At 37.3% G+C, this 20,000-nt stretch overlaps 1 protein-coding gene and 1 long non-coding RNA gene across 2 annotated transcripts in view; one reads left to right on the forward strand and one right to left on the reverse strand.

Annotated features, from left to right (window-relative positions):
* The window catches only part of LOC118764239, a 16,108-nt gene extending 9,778 nt beyond the window's left edge, over positions 1–6,330 (forward strand). Inside the window, exons 2-3 of the long non-coding RNA XR_005000036.1 lie at positions 2,452–2,455; positions 6,317–6,330. This is a non-coding gene — a long non-coding RNA (uncharacterized LOC118764239). The remainder of the gene's footprint in view (positions 1–2,451; positions 2,456–6,316) is intronic.
* The window catches only part of LOC115214401 (atrial natriuretic peptide receptor 1-like), a 300,999-nt gene that overhangs the window by 254,319 nt on the left and 26,680 nt on the right, over positions 1–20,000 (reverse strand). The window contains exons 3-9 of the mRNA XM_029783597.2: positions 18,624–18,914; positions 15,746–16,047; positions 7,863–7,998; positions 7,572–7,663; positions 6,042–6,186; positions 2,903–2,987; positions 355–472 (exon numbers count right to left, since the gene is read on the reverse strand). Of these exons, the coding sequence (XP_029639457.2) occupies positions 355–472; positions 2,903–2,987; positions 6,042–6,186; positions 7,572–7,663; positions 7,863–7,998; positions 15,746–16,047; positions 18,624–18,914 (1,169 nt within the window). The remainder of the gene's footprint in view (positions 1–354; positions 473–2,902; positions 2,988–6,041; positions 6,187–7,571; positions 7,664–7,862; positions 7,999–15,745; positions 16,048–18,623; positions 18,915–20,000) is intronic.

The raw sequence follows: 20,000 nt of genomic DNA on the forward strand, positions 1-20,000 counted from the left end.
TTACTAATGAATGTCTAGGGTGTGAGGACTGAAATGCAAAGCGGATCTTTTTCTTGGTGTGATTTAAGCCAGGTCAGTCTTCATTTAACAGGCCTGTAATAAAAACCATTCTAGCTGGCTCCTATTTTTAGAAAATTGCAAAAAATTGTAGAGAGATGAAAATGTATCAATAGTTTCTAATTTGCCTGGATCGTTTCTGATCGAGCAAATGTATTTGTATATTATTTATACGACGTATGCATATGTATATATCTTGTCATATATTTTGTGTGTGTATTATGAATCGGTGTCTTCTTTTGCGCTTATGCAAGTGAGTTTGAATACACAGTTTATTAAGATTGAAATTATACCAACTTGACTTCCACAAAAGTTCACACTGGCGCCACTACGGAGTTTGGTGGTACCAAATTTGATTTCGCTTAGGTCAATCCTCCATCCCATAGCCTCCATATTCTTCTTCTCCTGGTTTCGCCTAGAATGAATAAGATAAACAGCAAGACAGAACGAGACACATAAATTATTTATCTAAATGTGTGCATATATGTGTATACACGCACACATAAACACACATCAACATAAGAATATGTATGCAGATACATACACATATATCAATACATATTTATTAGTATTGAGAAGCGGTAAGCGTAGCACAATACTTATGAATAAACCAAACAAAGGAAAGAACTCCAGCACTGCTTCGAATAGTGGAAAACTCGCCTGGACTGATGCACTGTTTCAAATGGAGAATACTTTGAAGGGGATCTTTGTGGTTTACGGCACTGTTTACAATTTTGCTCCAACAGTTTTCAAATTTAGTATGTGGATTGAGTTTTGTATACGAATTATGAAAATGGAATTCATTTTCCCTATAAATCCATAATTAAAAAATTATTAGCCATTAAAATTTGTAAAGTTTGGGTATTTTCGTCAATCAGAAGCGAGTATTTTACACATCACCGTGGCGAAAATCTCTGTTTCCATAGTAAGCAAAGATCCTGCTTATGCGCACAAGGAGGAAAAGGAGATACGTGAAAGATAATCTACTATAATAATACTCTCGTGTTTTTCTCCGTCACAACATATGAATGGGACTGAAAGGGGTGATAGATGAATAAGGAAGGAAAGGGCGATGGCAAACTGGTCGTGGGAGCGTTTCAACTCTATGTGAGTATGTGTGTGTATGTAAAATGAAGGTATGTGAATGCTTGTGTGTGTGTTTGTGTGTGTGTGTGTGTGTGTGTGTGTGTGTATGTGTGTGTGTGTGTGTGTGTGTGTGTGTGTGTGTGTGTGTGTGTGTGTGTGTGTGTGTGTGTGTGTGTGCAATGAAGTGGGAGGGTGAACATTCAACGCTGAAAAGAAAATTCAGACAGCGTTTCAACTCTGTGTGAGTATATGTGCGTATATGTGTGCACATACAAGGGAAGTATGTGAATGTTTGCATGTGTGAACCAGCGTTCTTTCAATTACAAACGATGATTGATGTCACGTCTCAAAAGACAACCACAAGATAACATTGACAAGTGTATTGATTTGATTTACCATCCATATTTATATATAAAAAATTTTCTAATAAATGTCTGTTTTAAAATAAAGTTTTGGCTGTTATTTCTTGCAACTCCTGTTGGTTTGTTTGTTCGTAGATTTTAAATATTCAATTTGCTCGCGAATGTTTTAATGTTAACTTCATTCGTGTATGTTTTAATGTTTTGACTGTTAATTCTCGCAAGTTTTGACATGCCGATGCCCCTCCCCAATCACTGATGATGGAAAAGGTAGCGAACGCGCTGTTTTCTGATTGGCTGAAAATTCTGAAAATTATCAAACTTTGAACACCTGTAACACTTTTGCAAAATTTTTCTGGAATAAATTAATAGCAAATTCGGATTCAGCGTCAAAAATTACATCTATATGATACATTAAAAAGGTTTTTTAAGATAATTGTAAATAGTGACGAAAACCACAAAGATCCTTTGAAGGCGATAAAAGTGTAAGCATGTAAAACTAAGTGATTAAATAATATTGCAAAATTCCGGTTTCTTTGGGGTACCCCATCGTACAGTGGCGTAGCTGGAGTGTACGCTGGCTGGACAGCCCTTGATTTTGCCACTCACCCCCGGGTCCCCTGCCTCCCAAACCTTATATAGCTTATACATGCTTATACAACAAACTCAAATGTACCACACCCATAAAAGTGTCGTCTGGGGCGGACCGAACTTCTCACCTGCACACCACACCTATCCACACTACTAAATATACCACGGCTGAGTGGTTAAGCAATTCACTTAAAAACCTTGAGGTCCTGGACCTGATCCCACTGCGTTGTGTCCTGAACAAGTGTCTTGTACCATTGCCTCAGACCTACCCAAGCCTTTTGAGTGAAATTTGGTAGAAGAAAAGTATGGAGGTCCGTCGGGCCAACTTTACTTGAATTTAATTAATTTAATTGAAAAGATTAGTCTCGCGTCCGTCTGTAATTTCACTGATTCTGCCTGCGGCTGACTTTGAGGTAACTTGCGTATAGAATACTCAGCCACTTATCCTATAATTTCGTAAGAAGGCAAGTCAGTAATTCGAACATCTCGAAGACTCATCATTAACATCGGTTTCAAATTTTTGCATAAGGCCAGCAAATTATTGAGAGGAGGTAAGTCGATTACATCGACCCAGGTATTCACTCAACTGCCACTTATTTTAATGACTCCGAAAAGATGAAAGGCAAAGTTGACCTCGGCGGAGTTTGAACTCAGAACGTGAAGACAGACGAAATGCCGCCTAACATTTTGCCTGTTGTGCTAACGATTCTGCTTGATGACCACCTTGCTTACCGTCAATATCGACGGAGATCCCATTTATTTTTCAACCGGAATAAAGTTTACAGAGTATATGGTATACATGACCTTACCTATTGACAATGAAACCAACGATCATTAATAACAGGCCTATCCCAAAAACAGCCAGTAAGATGTACACATAAATGGGAATGCCCTCTGCAAGATAAAAGTAAAAGAATGGATAAAAATAAATGGATTTTAAGTAAATGTTGGTAAGTTAAAAATTGTGTGTTGATGACTGGCAAACTAGAGTAATCCGGATTCGATCCCTGGTGGAATATGTTTCATTTACACACTATAGCCGTCGAAGAGACGTATAAATGTGAGGTACATGTAACTACTATAGTCTCTCTACATCGAACCTCTGAAGTTGATAAGCTTGATCATGCGAAAAATTGATCGATATATTCAGTTTATTGCATTCATAGATGAGATAAATATTTTAATCAAGTTATATGTCGTATCGACAATATTTTTTTATGGGTCTTGGAAGAGACATTACACCAAGAATAACACTCGCACTGGTTCAATACCACTTCTCTATTGTTAGTCAATTGCCCATTCTCTCTCCAAAGTCTCAGAGAAGAAGGAGTCACTAAGTTACTGAGAAGGTCGCGAACGACGACGAAAAAAACTTAGTCTAACAAAAGAACAAAAGAACTTTGGCTAACAAAAAAACCGATTGATTGTTTAACCAGCACATTAAACAAACGATCGACTTTTTTAACTGGTTAGATAGCTGAAACTAATTAACTAACGATAAAGAAGTGGCATTTGTTATTGTTGACGTAATAACTCTCCCAAGACACAACAAAATTTGTTTCAATACATGAATTCACATCAGGAATCTTGCAAACGAAAAACAAAAACGAAGACAATATAATTGTTTAGAGAAAATATAATTCTTATGTTTGTTATAAGCTTCTTAGCAAGCGTCATAAAGAAAGAAATATATTGTTTGAATCGAAAGCACATCGCAGTTGACGCTATGATGCAGTTTTCATACATGACTGACGATGATAACGTCCTTTCCATTTGAAGTTACTAATGCCATCGGGAAGTGGTGAAAGGTATTTTCTTTTTAAATAAAAAGAAATCATTGACGATTTATTGGTGCCATTTATGATTGTAGGAACTAAAACTCTTACAAAAGGAGTATCTGTTTTTACTCTCCAAAATATGTACACTACGTACACAACAGACTCTTGTTTCTACATCTGTTTTTTTTTTTTGTTAGTCAACTAAAAAAATAAAAGCAGAAATGTCTCAGAGAAAACGAAACAATAAAAGAACTTTAATTGGGAAGAAAGAATAAAATGAAAGAAAGACATAATAAGCGGCTATTTTCGAAGAAATTAGGCTAAGGTCAGTGCTTCCAGTGTGAAGACATCAATAATTACATTCACCAACATTGTTGTATACAACAGGCATATAGACACAGACATAGCCAAATGGTTAAGAAGCTCGCTTTGCAACCGCGAAATTTCGGTTCAGTCCCACTGTGCAACACTTTGGACAAGTGACTTCTACTATAACCCTGGTCCCACCAATGCCTTGGGAGCAAATTTGGTAAATGGAAACTGTGTAGAAGCCTGTCCTATATATATATATGTGTGTGTGTGTGTGTGTGTAGGCGCAATGGTCCAGTGGTTAGGGCAGCGGACTCGCGGTCGGAGAATCGCGGTTTGTGTGTGTTTATTGAGCGTAAACACCTAAAGCTCCACGAGGCTCCGGCAGGGGGTGGGGGTGGCGACCCTTCTTGTACTCTTTCGCCCCAACTTTCTCTCACTCTCGCTTCCTGTTTCTTGAGTAACGCTGCGATGGACTGGCGTCCCGTCCAGCAGGGGGGAACACATACGCCACAGAAACCGGGAAACCGGGCCCATGAGCCTGGCTAGGCTTGAAAAGGGCGCATAAATAAAATTATATATATATATATATATAAATAGATGAGTGTATTTTACCTTGTTAACAATTAACACGGAAAAAATAAATAAATAGTTACCAGGGCAGCAAAAATCTCACAAGTAAATATGTTGTAACTCCTTGTTATAAAGGTTGAAACTTCGTGTTTACGTTGAATATTTTGAATAATATGGATAAAAAATGGAGTTAATGCAGGTTTAAACAACAATTTTTACTTTCTACATATGTTTCGAAAATTCCACTGATACTATTCAAATGAATAAAAGGTATAAACAATGCAATCTTCTCTTCGGGAAAGTGAAAAAACGAAACTCGTCAATACGACATTTTAGCAAAAAATGATGGATTCGTATAGCGATAGACAGAACGCTATTAATATTGTTTAAAAAAACGTTATATGATATAACGTCATAAGTAGCTAACAGAAAGAGTAGAGATATTAATAGTGAATGTTAAATATAAAGGAAATTAAAGTTTAAACTATATATAATGATAGAGACTACTTATATGCACTAAAAGTATGTTTCTGCCAATGCTTACATCTGTATGCTCGTTCTATAACCGTGTTTACTAGAGTATTTTTAGAAAAAATAATGAAAAATAGCTCAGAATTGCAGAGAAGACAGAATTTCTTGCCTTTGTCATATGGTATCGAAATTGAGAGGATCAACCTTTCTAAATGAAATTGTTCATTGAGGTCTTTTAAATCCCAAATCAATTTGCTGAGACCGGTACTATTCCGTTTATTTCTATCCCTAAATGTTGAGTAATGGATAGAAATTCTTTTAGATAACTCTAACGATGTGTGTAAAATCGTACTTTATTACGAGTACTGATTATACACTGGTATATAGAATTTTTAATCTTAGAGTTACTTGACATAAATTTAATTCTATTGGAATTGACTTCAGATACAATAACCTTGTTATTAATATTTCTAGAGGGTTGGATGGTATAAGCTAAATTAATGTTAGTATTAGTAAATGTATTAATATTTAACAGTTTGTTATTATGAGAAGATATATATACATATGTGTGTTTATGTTTGTCCTCCACCACCGCCTGATAGCCAGTTTGTTTACTTCCCCTCGAAAGATAGCAGTTCAGCAAAAAACACCGATAAAATAAGTAGCAAACTTTGAAATAGGTACTGGGGTCGATTTGTTTGACTAAACCCTTCGAGGCGATGCCCCAGCATGACTGCAGTCCAATTACTGAAACAAGTAAAAGACAAAAGATATGCAAAGATCATGAGTTCAGCAACATTTGTGTTTTTATACATACGTCTTTTAATACAAGCCGGATTGTCTCCAAGAAATCCACAACGAGGTTCATTGGGAGGAGGCTCCAGTAAATTTCCAGGCCAGTGAATTTTTACGTCAGGGACAGGTTCATAATAGGGTTTGTTAGCAAGATAATGACCCACGACCTAAATGAAAAGCAAAGACGTATAACGTATGTATGTATGTGTATATATATATTACGTAAGTATTATATATATATATATATATATATATATATATATATATATATATATATATATATGTTTCTGTGTATAGATATATATATAATATATATGCATATAAGTGTATATAATGTGTGTGCATACCTTGTGCTTATATACGTATATGCTTTATGTATAAACATATGTGCTTATAAGTGCATACGTTTGTGTGTGAGTGCGCGTGTTTATGCATGTATATATGTATATGTACATATGTACATATATATATATATATATACATACATATATATATATATATATATACATACATATATATATATATATATATATATATATATATAATATATATATATATATATATATATATATATATATATATACATATATATATATATATTATATATATATATATATATATATATATATATATATATATATATTAGTGATATATTGGTAGGAGTTATATTATTATTTAATAACAGTTTGATTCGGCTCCATACAGCTTAAAAGTTTCGTAACTAACTCGTCGTATGTGTGTGCGCGCGCGTGTGCGTGCGTGTTTGTATTACCATGGTAACTTTTTAGCTCTACGACTTGTAGTTAGTCTTCCTGCCACTCAAAAGCAATAGAAGCACTCGTTGTGGATCATCGCTTCCAACATCATCAGCATCTCTCACTTTTCAATCGCAGCAGATCTAGCAGAATCTTTTTCCCTTCCATCAAACTCCAGTCAGTATTCTCTAGCCTATTAAGAATTTTTGCAGAAAGCTTCAACAGTATTCTGTGTGATATCTCCCGAACATGTTATCTACGGATGGGCTCCAGCCTTCTCTCAAATCTGGATGAAAACCCTTTTTGTCAAACTACTTCTAACCTATATTCTGTCAACTCTCTTAAATTTTTGCTTTATATCTCCGATACACTTTATCTTCATTAAACTGATCGCTGTTACATCTAACAACACAGACTCCTGTTCATGTTGATACAGTTCATTCCTTCTTTATCTTCAGAATTGAAACATTATCTACATGCAATCTAGACGCCAAACTCCAGACTGTTACTGCTACCATGAAGGAATACTTAGATGACATCATCCATTGAAGACATACCAACATCTTTCATCAATATAAAGACACAATCTATGCACATATCAATAAACAGTATTGATATTTAAATTATGCTTGAATGACTTTATCCTCTCACGAAGCCAGCACAATCCACGAAAAGAACTGACAGAAAACAGACTAAAAACTATTTCGTAATAGTATATGTGCTATATTTCCCGAGCGGTTATACTCTCGACAAATACTCTACAACTCCAAGAATAATCAATCTCACCTGAAACTCACCTGAAATTTCCCAGTGATAGGATTCATATCCAGAATTGAGAAACTTGATTCTCGGTCTCCGTTATCATCAATAACCACTTCTCCAGTTATACCTGAAATAATTATTGAATTACACTTTCCTTATTGTATCATTTAAATTATCAACAGTAGACGTAAAACTGACATAGAGGGTTTGCATTGGCGCTAAAACAAAAAAAAACTGCGACTAGAACATTTATCAGTTATTGGCAATGAAGTAATGAGTAAATGAAATAAATAGAATTTGGTAGTGCAGAATTGTATAGCTGTTACCTGTAAAATTACGATTCCACATTCTTCTAGTGATGTCGGTACTATTCCGAATGTTTCCACCACTTTCAAGTGTTTCGTTAAGAGCGTAACCATACAAAATTGCCGAATCATAAAAAGTACCAATGAGATAATTTGCCTGTAAATAATACATAATGTGATCTTAAATATTATATATTATTTTCAATTTTTGGCACAAGGCCAGTAAGTTTTTAGGGGACGGATATGTCGATTCATCGACTCTAAAGTTCATCTAGTAATTATTTTATCAACCCCGAAAGGATGAAGTCAACCTCAGCGGAATTTGAACTCAGAACGTAAAGACGGGCGAAAGCCGCTAAGCATTTTGCCCGGCGTTCTAACGATTCTGCCAGCTTGCCGCCTTAAACTTAAATATAATATTTTGACAGAAAAAGGGACATTTCGCGCAGCAAATGTACTGAAGTAGTTAACGCCAATAAAATGAATTACTTCAATGGCTCAGAAGAGTCGCTACAAGTACCTGACAGTTTCTGTTACCTGCGTGTATTGATCGGCATTAGAGAGGTTCTCCTCAAATGTAACAGCCAAAGTAACTATAAAAAAGGGGAAAATTCAGGGATCAGTATAACCTCTGTTGGTGTTAAATGGAGTGTCTCACTGAGTGGAGGGAAAACTACGAGCTGTCTGTGTATGAAGAATTTAAAACAGTACTTAAAACAGATTCTCGCCGTCATCACTCCGAGTTTCACGTTGCCTCTTTTTGATATGACTGAAATATTTAAATTACAGGCTTCTAAATACTAAAATTCTAAAATTTTAAATTAGACAGTAAACATTTGACGATTGTTAACTTATTCTAATAAACACCACCTTTCTATAAGTATATTATATTTAATGTTATACAGCGTTAGATCCGCTTCTGTTTTTTCTCTCACATCCCTCTATGTTTCTTAATCTTTCCTTTTCTTTTCCTTTTCCACTATGTCTATTTCTGTGTACATATCTCTGTCTTTTTAATCTTTGATTTGTCTCACTCATTGGACTGTGGACTTGCTGGAACAAGCCTTGAAAAGTTTTAGTCGAAAAGTGGATCTTATTCTATCGGTCTCTTTTGCCAAACCGCTAAGTTACAAGAACGTAAACATAGGCGCAGGAGTGGCTGTGTGGTAAGTAGCTTGCTAACCAACCTCATGGTTCCGGGTTCAGTCCCACTGCGTGGCATCTTGGGCAAGTGTCTTCTGCTATAGCCCTGGGCCGACCAATGCCTTGTGAGTGGATTTGGTAGACGGAAACTGAAATAAGCCTGTCGTATATATATATATATATATATGTATGTGTGTGTTTGTGTGTCTGTGTTTGTCCCTCTAGCATTGCTTGACAACCGATGCTGGTGTGTTTACGTCCCCGTCACTTAGCGGTTCGGCAAAAAGAGACCGATAGAATAAGTACTGGGCTTACAAAGAATAAGTCCTGGGGTGGATTTGCTCGACTAAAGGCGGTGCTCCAGCATGGCCGCAGTCAAATGACTGAAACAAGTAAAAGAGTAAAAGAGTAAAAGAGACCAACACGGTTTGTCACACGGTGTGTGACAAACAGACATAAATATACTCACACACACAATCAATATATATCCAAGGCTGGTGTTGTGAGTCAAAATACATATTAACATTTAGAATTTCTCTTTTCTCTTTTCTCTTTTACTTGTTTCAGTCATTTGACTGCGGCCATGCTGAGGCACAGCCTTTTAGTCGAGCAAATTGACTTTGGAAGCCTAGTACTTGTTCTATCGGTCTCTTTTGCCGAACCGCTAAGTTACGGGGACCTAAACACACCAGCATCGGTTTTCAAGCGATGTTGGGGGAACAAATACAGACACACAAACATATACATACACATACATACTCATACATATACATATATATCCGACGGGCTTCTTTCAGTTTCCGTCTACCAAATCCACTCACAAGGCTTTGGTCGGCCCGAGGCTATAGTAGAAGGCACTTGCCCAAAGTACCACGCAGTGGGAATGAACCCAGAACCATGTGGTTGGTAAGCAAGCTACTTACCACACAGTCGCTCCTGCGCCTTATGGAAAAACTATTTGCAAAGTTAATTTATAATGAAATGCCGTTAAGTATTTTGACCGGCGTGCTAACGATTATTTCTTTATTGCCCACAAGGGGCTAAACATAGAGGGGACAAACTAGGACAAGCAAAGGGATTAAGTCGACTACATCGACCCTAGTGCGTAACTGGTACTTATTTAATCAACTCCGAAAGGATGAAAGACAAAGTCGACCTCGTCGGAATTTGAACTTAGAACATAAAGACAGACGAAATACCTATTTCTTTACTACCCACAAGGGGCTAAACACAGAGAGGACAAACAAGGACAGACAAACGGATTAAGTCGATTATATCGACCCCAGTGCGTAATTGGTACTTATTTAATCGACCCCGAAAGGATGAAAGGCAAAGTTGACCTCGGCGGAATTTGAACTCAGAACGTAGCAGCAGACAAAACACCGTTAGGCATTTCGCCCAGCATGCTAACGTTTCTGCTAGCTCGCCGCCTTAGCTATGTCGTTAATGATAAACTTTAGAATCTCAATATTTAGAATATTTTGATGAAGTATTTATCACTTGCATAAGCTTGTAATTCAAATAAAGATTTTGGTCATATGGAAAAACGATAACACGAAACTCAGAAAAATGACGGTAAAAAATTTAATTGCTGTTATAAGTGTACGCACACGCGAGTATGTTAACGTGTGTGTGTTCTATTTTCATAAAATATATCCAATAAAATAAAAACAGTAGGCTATAAAAATATGACTCATTGATATTCTGGCAATTATAAACTTTTATCTTAATAATAACAATTTTTACTAGCATTTATGCAAACTAATGGTAGTGATTCACATGCTGAACTTCAAACTAATTGTTTAAATTGCCTATTTTTACTGCTCAGCAAGCATCAAATTTTGCAGAATATACAGTGTCTATTTTCCGTGACTAGATTGTACTTAATTTTTCTAAAGTTTACTGTCCAAACATTTGGTACTATAACCACCTTCACCAGCAATTATAAGTATATTACGTACAAGTTCTAAAGAAAATGTTCGCTAATGATTTATTTTCGCTAACTTTTTCAAATCTCCTGTTTGCTTTCTGACCCAGATTCGATCGATATCAGTTTTATTATATTTACATTTGCGTGTACATATGTGCATATGCAGCCAGGTATATATGTGCACATTGAGGCACGTCCGAATGTTCACACAGAAGCATGTACATATATGCACAGGCATTACTGAACGTACATATGCACGTATATAAATATGCAACAAAACCTTCCAACACTAGAAACTCTGAAATAGGTATTACCCTAGCCATACTTAGAATGCCAATGAACAATCACGCATTGTCGATATATGATATAATACAAGCAACGGAATGACTATATCTGTTTCTCTGGTTTTACTTAAAAATTTTCCATATATGTTTGCACTTATAAATGGATGAATGGATAAAATTTCTTAGGAATGTATAGATAAATAAATTCAGAGATTTAACACTAATAAATACGCGTAGAAGTGAGTGCGCCTACGTCTAAGTGGGTTCATCTACTGAATTAACTAGCAATGAGTACGACTAATTTTTTACGGTTTTTTTACGTAGCATGTTGTTACACGCATTGTTGCCAGCTTGCTGACTAGTCCGTCTCAAGATTATCCATTCACAGTTAAGTAGATTGGAGTAACGTGGAATGTAGTATTTTGCTCAGGTACACAAAACATCGCCGGTCAGGGAATAGAAACCATGACCTTGCGATCGTAAATGTGCACTCCGTCGGTTACGAAAATGATGGTTCCAGTTGATCCGATCGATGGAACAGCCTGCTCGCGAAATTAATGTGCATGTGGCTGAGCACTCCACAGATAAGTGTACCCTTAACGTAGTTCTCAAAGAGATTCAGCATGACACAGAATGTGACAAGGCTCGCCCTTTCAATACTCATCTTTGCTAGCTGAGTGGACTGGAAGAACGTGGAATAAAGTGTCTTACCCATGGACACAACGCGTAGCCGGGAATTGAACTCAGGACCTTAGGACCAGGAGCCAAACACCCTAAACACTAAGCCACTCGCCTTCACCTACATACATACATACATACATAATACATATATATATATATATATATATATATATATATATATGCACATACACATACATGCATACATACACACACATATATATATATATATACACATACATGCATGCATACATAAATACATACATACATATATATATATATATACACATACATGCATACATACATACATACATACATACATACATACATAGTATGTACATGCATATATATATATATATATATATATATTATATATATATATATATATATATATATATACATATATTGTTATTTATCTAAACAAGTGGAGAAATAGAAGAAATGAAGTTGAAAATGCACAGAGAATATATTAGAAGGATTAATTAGAATTTAATTATATTCTAAAATATAGAAATACATTTGACCGGTTTCACATTAAATTTTCAAAAATGTATAGTGTCAGGTGTTGTGTCGCGAATTATGTCTATTCTTGACAATGTTATACAAACTGTCTTTAAAGTAAGAAAGTGGCTCAGAATGCTATCCTTTATCTGATCTGGCAAAGTTTCTACAGCTGGATGCCATTCCTAACGCCAACCACTTTTACGTGCCACCGGCAAGAAGGCCAATCAGGCGGTACTGGCACCAGCCACGCTCAAATGGTGCTTTTTACGCGCCACCTGCACAGGAGCCAGTCCGGAAGCACTGGCAACGACCATGCTCGAATGGTGCTTTTTACGTGCCACCAGTACGTGAGCCAGTCAGCGGCCCTGACAACGATCGCGCTCGAATGGTACTTTTAACGTTCCACTGACACGGATGCCAATCAAGCGGTACTGTCATCGGCCACAACAGCGAGTTCAGTTGCGTCAACAGGTCTTCGCAGGCGTAGTTTATTGTCCAATGATTGAAGAGTACTTTTAAATAGGCTGGTTATACACCACTGGCATAGGCCACAGGTTATGGTCTCACTTGGCTTGCCGAGTCTTCTCAAGCACAGTATATCTCCAAAGGTCTCGGTCACTTGTCATTGCCTCGGTGAGGCCCAATGTCGAAGGTCGTGCTTCACCACCTCTTCTCAGATTTTCCTGGGTCTACCTCTTCCACAACTGTCCTCATCCATTCGCAACACATGACCATACCGGCGCAGTCGTCTCCCTTGCACATCACATCTGATTCTTCTTAAGTCCAACTTTTCTCTCAGGGCGCTTACACTCTGTCGAGTATGCACACTGACATTACACATCCAGCGGGGCATATTGGCTTCATTCCTTGCAAGCTTACGCATGTCCTCATCAGTTACGGCCCATGTTTCACTGCCATGTAGCATGGCTGTTCGCACACATGTATCATACAGTCTACCTTTTACTCTGAGCGAGAGGCCCTTTGTCACCAGTAGAGGTAGGAGCTCTCTGAACTTTGCCCAGGCTATTCTTATTCTAGCAGTTACACTTTCAGAGCACCCATCCCCGCTACTGACTTGGTCACCTAGGTAACGGAAGCTATCAACTACTTCTAGTTTTTCCTCCTGGAATGTGACGGAAGCTGTTCTCTGCACCTTTTCAGCTTTTATTGCTCCTGAGCATTTGCCACATACAAAAACTATCTTCCCAGCTAGCCTTCCTTTGATATTGCTGCACCTCTTATGTGTCCATAGCTTACACCGGCTACATCTTATGGAGTTTCTACCTACGCCTTTTCTACAGATCGAGCAGGGCCATCTACCTCAAGGGATTTGTGGTTTGTCTGCCTTCCTAATTATTAAGACTTTGCTTTTTGATACACACTCTCACACACACACACACACACACACATATACATGAAGTTAAATATATGTCCGGTCATAGAGTGACCGATGGTTTCGCATCCATAAAGAGTTTAGCTTTATAGACGACTCATCAGACTCCAATGGCCGGGGGCATATAACTTCTTTTCAAACTGGAGATTGAAAACCGGTAACGACCACTGGAATTTGACGAGTCGTCTCTATAGCTAAGCGCTTTATGGATGCGAAACCATTGGTCACTCTATGACCGGACATCTATTTAACTTCATGTAAATACATTACTGCTCTAACCTTTAGAGTGTGCTTCTCTTTCGGATATATGATGCACTGACTATACACAAACATATACATATATACATACTTACATACATATATACATATGTGTGTGTATACATGCCTCCATGTGTGTCTGTGTGTGTGTACTTTTGGTGTGAGAGTTATGTTTAGCTAAGTAAAGTAAAGTTTCATTAATGCATGTATGAAGGAACTAAAATATTCCATAATAAAAGTATAAAAGAATGAAAGTATTCGATAATAATATTAAACCAATGGTCTAATCTATTGTTTATGTCTCTCGTTTTGTTGCTTCTTTGAACAAGCTCTTAATCTGACACGCCTCAATTGATTTAACTGCTGAGAATATAAGTTATATACTGATGTCATATTCTTAAAGGCATTCATCTCTAGTCGATTTAACGCTACTGAATTCTCTGCTAAACACCGTCTTTGAGAGTCTGTGTAGATCGTGATATATCTATCATATTTTAATCAATTCCAAATAAACATTAATGCTATTCAGCTTGACCAGCCTCCTTCAACTTTTATGGATTCACAGAGTAAAGAATGTCTCTCTCACTCTCTCTCTCTTTCTCTATCTATCAATAAATCTATCTTGCTCTATTTCCCGTTTCCTTCTTTTCTATTCGAACTACGAAGGCATGAAATTAAATGAAAGCTAAGTGGTTATAAACAATAGGACTGATTTAGCATGCAGGACACTCATCTAAAGTAAATGTATACAAGTGGTTTATATGCACATATGGTAGAGTCTCACATATATAATATAGTGAATGGTGGGGAATCGATTAACTGTGGTTATCCTTGCAATTGTAGAATACAAACACCCTTAAGGAATGTTTTAAATCTAAAAACAAGCAAGGAAGATAATGCAGATATCAGCTAATCTACTGGAGGATAAAGACAAACAAATAGTAATAGAGTTGGCTTTCAAACCGCGTTGCTGGACGTGTTTCGATCTTGTTGGATCTCATCAGCGAGACATGGTCATCTTAGTTGGCAGGATGACGATTTGATTAGTATAGAAATAGGGGCTAAGTAGGGTTGTACTGGTTATAAATCTCTATAATAGAACTGAAGGAAAAATACCACAGGGCACGTTCTGCATAAAATACACACACACACACACATGCATGTGTGTGTGTGTGTGTGTGTGTGTGTGTGTGTGTGTGTGTGTGTGTGTGTGTGTGTGTACGTGTGTGTGTATGTTGTACATTCTCATTATATGTAATTAGGTGAGTTGAAAAACTTCGATTAACTGACTTTATCCTTGCAATTAAGAAGTAAGATTTCACTCCAGTGGGGGGAGGCAGTATGTGTGCGTTTGCTTGTGTGTGTGTATGTGTATTTATGCGTGAACGTGCGTGCGAGCGTGCGTGCGTGCATGTGTGTGTGTGTTTGTGTGTGTGTGTTTGTGTGTGTGTGTGTATTTATGCGTGTACGTGCGTGCGTGCAAGCGTGCGTGCGTGCATGTGTGTGTTTGTTTCTCTGTGTGTGTGTGTGTGTGTGCATGTGTGCGCGTGCGTGTGTGTGTGTGTGTTTGAGTGTGTGTGTCTGTGTGTGTTTGTGTGTGTGTGTGTTTGTGTGTGTGTGTGTGTGTGTGCGCGCGTGTGTGTGTACGTGTGTGTGTGTGTGTGTGTCTGTGTGTTTTAATCTAAAGCAACGAACAAGGGAAGGGAGGATATACCTTTTCTTCTCCGAAGGTGAAGTTATATTTTCTTTGAGCTACTTCTTTCACGTTCTTCTCAAATTCATCCCACTTCTCTCCATATTGAATGTAAAGCGACACTCGGAGTAAAGCTTCGAACGCCTTCTTAGCAATGATATCCTGGCCGTCCATTCTTTTCCAGTCATGGTTTCCAACGTATTCACCATCAAACAAAAACATGACTATGTCGATAAAGACATACTGACCGTCAATGTAACCCATATTGTAGGCTTCCAGTAGAAATTTCCTCTTCGTTTCTCCGGGAACTATTAAGAGAATTACTAAAAGAAAGGAAAATAAACATATATATATATATATAAATGTGTACTTACATATAAATGACCAAAGAGTACGTATGCCGCTATATATATATATATATATATATATATATATATATATATATATAATATATATATATATATATAATATATATATATATAAATGTGCACTTACATATAAGTGACCAAAGTTTACGTATGCCGCTATATATATAAAATACAAAATGGGACAAGGACGCAAAACATCCGGACAGCTAGGTGATACAAAAAGGGACAACAAGACATCCAGATAGACGATACATAGAAAACAAGGACGGGTCATTCGAAGTTTTCTTTCCTCAGTCAAGAACCAGATTATCTTCGCAATTTCGGCTTATTCTTGAGGTTGCTCCAATCTGGCCAGCCCCAAGGAAAAACTAAGCTAAGAGCATTAGATTCCTTGGAAGAAAGCAGCGAATGTATACAAAAACAAGGACGGAAAAAACGGACAATGTTACATAAATATAAATACAATAAAAATAAAAACAGGACATAACAACAGGTGTCTTTTGACTAAGGATGAATTGAATTAAGCCGTGTTTGGGAAATGAAGCCGTGCGGTTTCATTTCCTAAACACAGGGAAGAATATCGTGAACATTATAAAGACAACCTCATTACAGTACAGTAAAGTTTCAATGTAATATAATGATTTCTGATTTAATCACAAGGCCAGCAATTTTGAGGTGAGGCGTTAGTGGCTAACATCGGCTACTGTAATTAATTGGTACTTTATTTTATTGATCCCTTTTGTCTTTTAAAGAAAATCATTGATGCCAAATGTTGGCGCAAAGTTAGCAATTTGGGGAAGGGATTAAGTCGATTACATCCACCCCAGAGCTCAGCAGCTAATTATTTTATCGATACCACGAAAAGATTAAAGGAAAATGAACTTCGGCGGAATTTGAACTCAGAACGTAAAACCGGACGAAATTCTGTTGAACATCTTGCCCGGCGTGCTAACGAGTTTTATTTCTTTATTGCCCACAAGGGGCTAAACATAGAGCAGACAAACGGATTAAGTCGATTACATCGATCCCAGCGCGTAACTGGTACTTATTTAATCGACTCCGAAAGGATGAAAGGCAAAGTCGACCTCGGCGGAATTTGACCTCAGAACATAGCGCAGACGAAATACCTATTTCTTTATTACCCAAAAGGGGCTAAACACAGACAGGACAAACAAAGACAGACAAACGGATTAAGTCGATTATATCGACCCCAATGCGTAGCTGGTACTTATTTAATCGACCCCGAAAGTATGAAAGGCAAAGTCGACCTCGGCGGAATTTGAACTCAGAACGTAACGGCAGACGAAAAACCGGTAAGCATTTCAACAAAAATATTAAATGTGATTTCTAGTATGGGTAGATGGACCAAAAGAAACCCAAAATTCTACGGAAACGTGTAGTCGATTAAATTGGTTTCAATAGTGCTTGCTTACAAACCACATGGTTCCGGGTTCAGTCCCACTGCGTGGCACTTTGCGTAAGTGTCTTCTACTATAGCCTCGGGCCGACCAAAGCCTTGTGAGTGGATTTGTTAGACGGAAACTGAAAGAACCTCGTCATATATATATATATATATATATATATATATATATATATATATATATATATATATATATACATATATATGTGTGTGTGTGTGTGTGTGTATACACATATACATATATATACATATATATATACATATATATATATATATATATATATATATATATATATATATATATATATATATATATATATACATATATATGTGTGTGTGTGTGTGTGTGTGTATACACATATACATATATATACATATATATATACATATATATATATAATATATATATATATGTATGTATGTATGTATATATGTATGTATGTGTGTATATACGTTTGTGAGTCTGTGTTTGTACCCCCAACATCGCTTGACAATCGATGCTGGTGTGTTTACGTCCTCGTAACTTAGCGGTTCAGCAAAAGAAAGCGATAGAATAAGTACTAGACTTACAAAGAATAAGTCCTGGAGTCGATTTGCTCGACTAAAGGCGGTGCTCCAGCATGGCCGCAGTCAAATGACTGAAACAAGTAAAAGAGATACTTTGTGATGTCGAGTCCAAAACAGATGAAAGATTGAGTTGGCCTCGGTGGGACTTGAAATCAAAATGTAAAGGATATTAAATAAATGCTACAAGGAATTTTTGTCTAACATTCTAAGACACTCGTGAGCAACCCACGGTCCTCAGTTCTTTTTGAATGGCACGCCTGATGAAAAATTAGCTTGAATTTTTTTATAGCGCGGCCCGTCTGGTGTTGAGTCATGTTTCATGCAGCCATCTTCTCGAAAAGGGCTGCCAATGCCTCCAAGAATTCTGCAAATCCACATCATTGAAAATATTCATACGCACGTACACACAAACGGACACACACACACACACATACAAATACACACACACAAATACAAATACACACACACACACATAGATACACAAATACGCACAACATTGAATATTAACGAGAATTCTTAATGGACGAAAGCTTTTTCTACTTACTTCTGGATCTACTAGATGCTGACCGTAAATAATAACCTAAGCTAGTGTTAAAAATTCCATTGAAAGAAATAACGTTCGGTTCAAAACCAGACTTCACAAGACCGTCTTTCAAGGTGTTTCCCAGCACATCCGAATTAGCGTCACTGACGTCATATATAAGTGAGACGTTTTTCCAATGGTAATAGCGGAAGACACTGGCGAGTACTCGGCGGATTCTACACTGGCAAAACGACATTCGGGTCATCGTTGTATAAATGGTTTTGTTTTTGAACTTTCCATTATCACCAAGACCTGAAAAAAAGTAATAATAATGATTTCAAATTTTGGTCCAAAGCTAGCAATATCAGGAGGAGATGGGAGAAATCGATTACATTGACCCCAGTACTCGACTGGTACTTATTTTATCAACCCCAAAATTGATGAAAGGCAAAGTCGACCTGGACGGAATTTGAACTCAGAAAGTAGCGGCAAGCGAAATACCTATTTCTTTACTCCCCACAAGGGGTTAAACACAGAAGGGACAAACAAGAACAGACAAACGGATTAAGTCGATTATATCTACCTCAGTGCGTAACTGGTACTTATTTAATCGACTCCGAAAGGATGAAAGGCAAAGTCGACCTCGACGGAATTTGAACTCAGAACGTAGCGGCAAGCGAAATATCTATTTCTTTACTACCCACAAGGGGCTAAACACAGAAGGGACGACAGACAAACGGATTAAGTCGATTATATCGACCCAAATGCGTAACTGGTACTTCTTTAATCGACCCCGAAAGGATGAAAGGCAAAGTCGACCTGGACGGAATTTGAACTCAGAACGTAGCGGCAAGCGAAATACCTATTTCTTTACTACCCACAAGGGGCTAAACATAAAAGGGACAAACAAGGACAGACACACGGATTAAGTCGATTACATCGACCCCAGTGCGTACTGGTACTTCTTTAATCGACCCCGAAAGGATGAAAGGCAAAGTCGACCTCGACGGAATTTGAACTCAGAACGTAACGGCAGACGAAATAACGCTAAACATTTCGCTCGACGTGCTAACGATTCTGCAGTATCGCGGCCTTAAGAAGAAGAAGAAGAAGAAGAAGAAGAAGAAGAAGAAGAAGAAGAAGAAGAAGAAGAAGAAGAAGAAGAAGAAGAAGAAGATCATAAAGGAGCTAGAACCAGCGAGGAGCTACAAGTACCTAGGAGTATTTGAAGGCGATGGAATCAAGCATTCGATGATGAGGGAAAAGATCAGAAAAGAATGTTATCGCAGGGTAAGGGCAATACCCAAGACAGCTAAACGCAAGCAACAAGATCGAAGCGATCAATACTTTAGCCATACCAGACCGGTCGTGACTTAAGGTTTCAATATTATTAACTAG

The sequence above is a fragment of the Octopus sinensis genome, linkage group LG7 (assembly GCF_006345805.1).
Source record: "Octopus sinensis linkage group LG7, ASM634580v1, whole genome shotgun sequence".
NCBI lineage: Eukaryota > Metazoa > Mollusca > Cephalopoda > Octopoda > Octopodidae > Octopus > Octopus sinensis.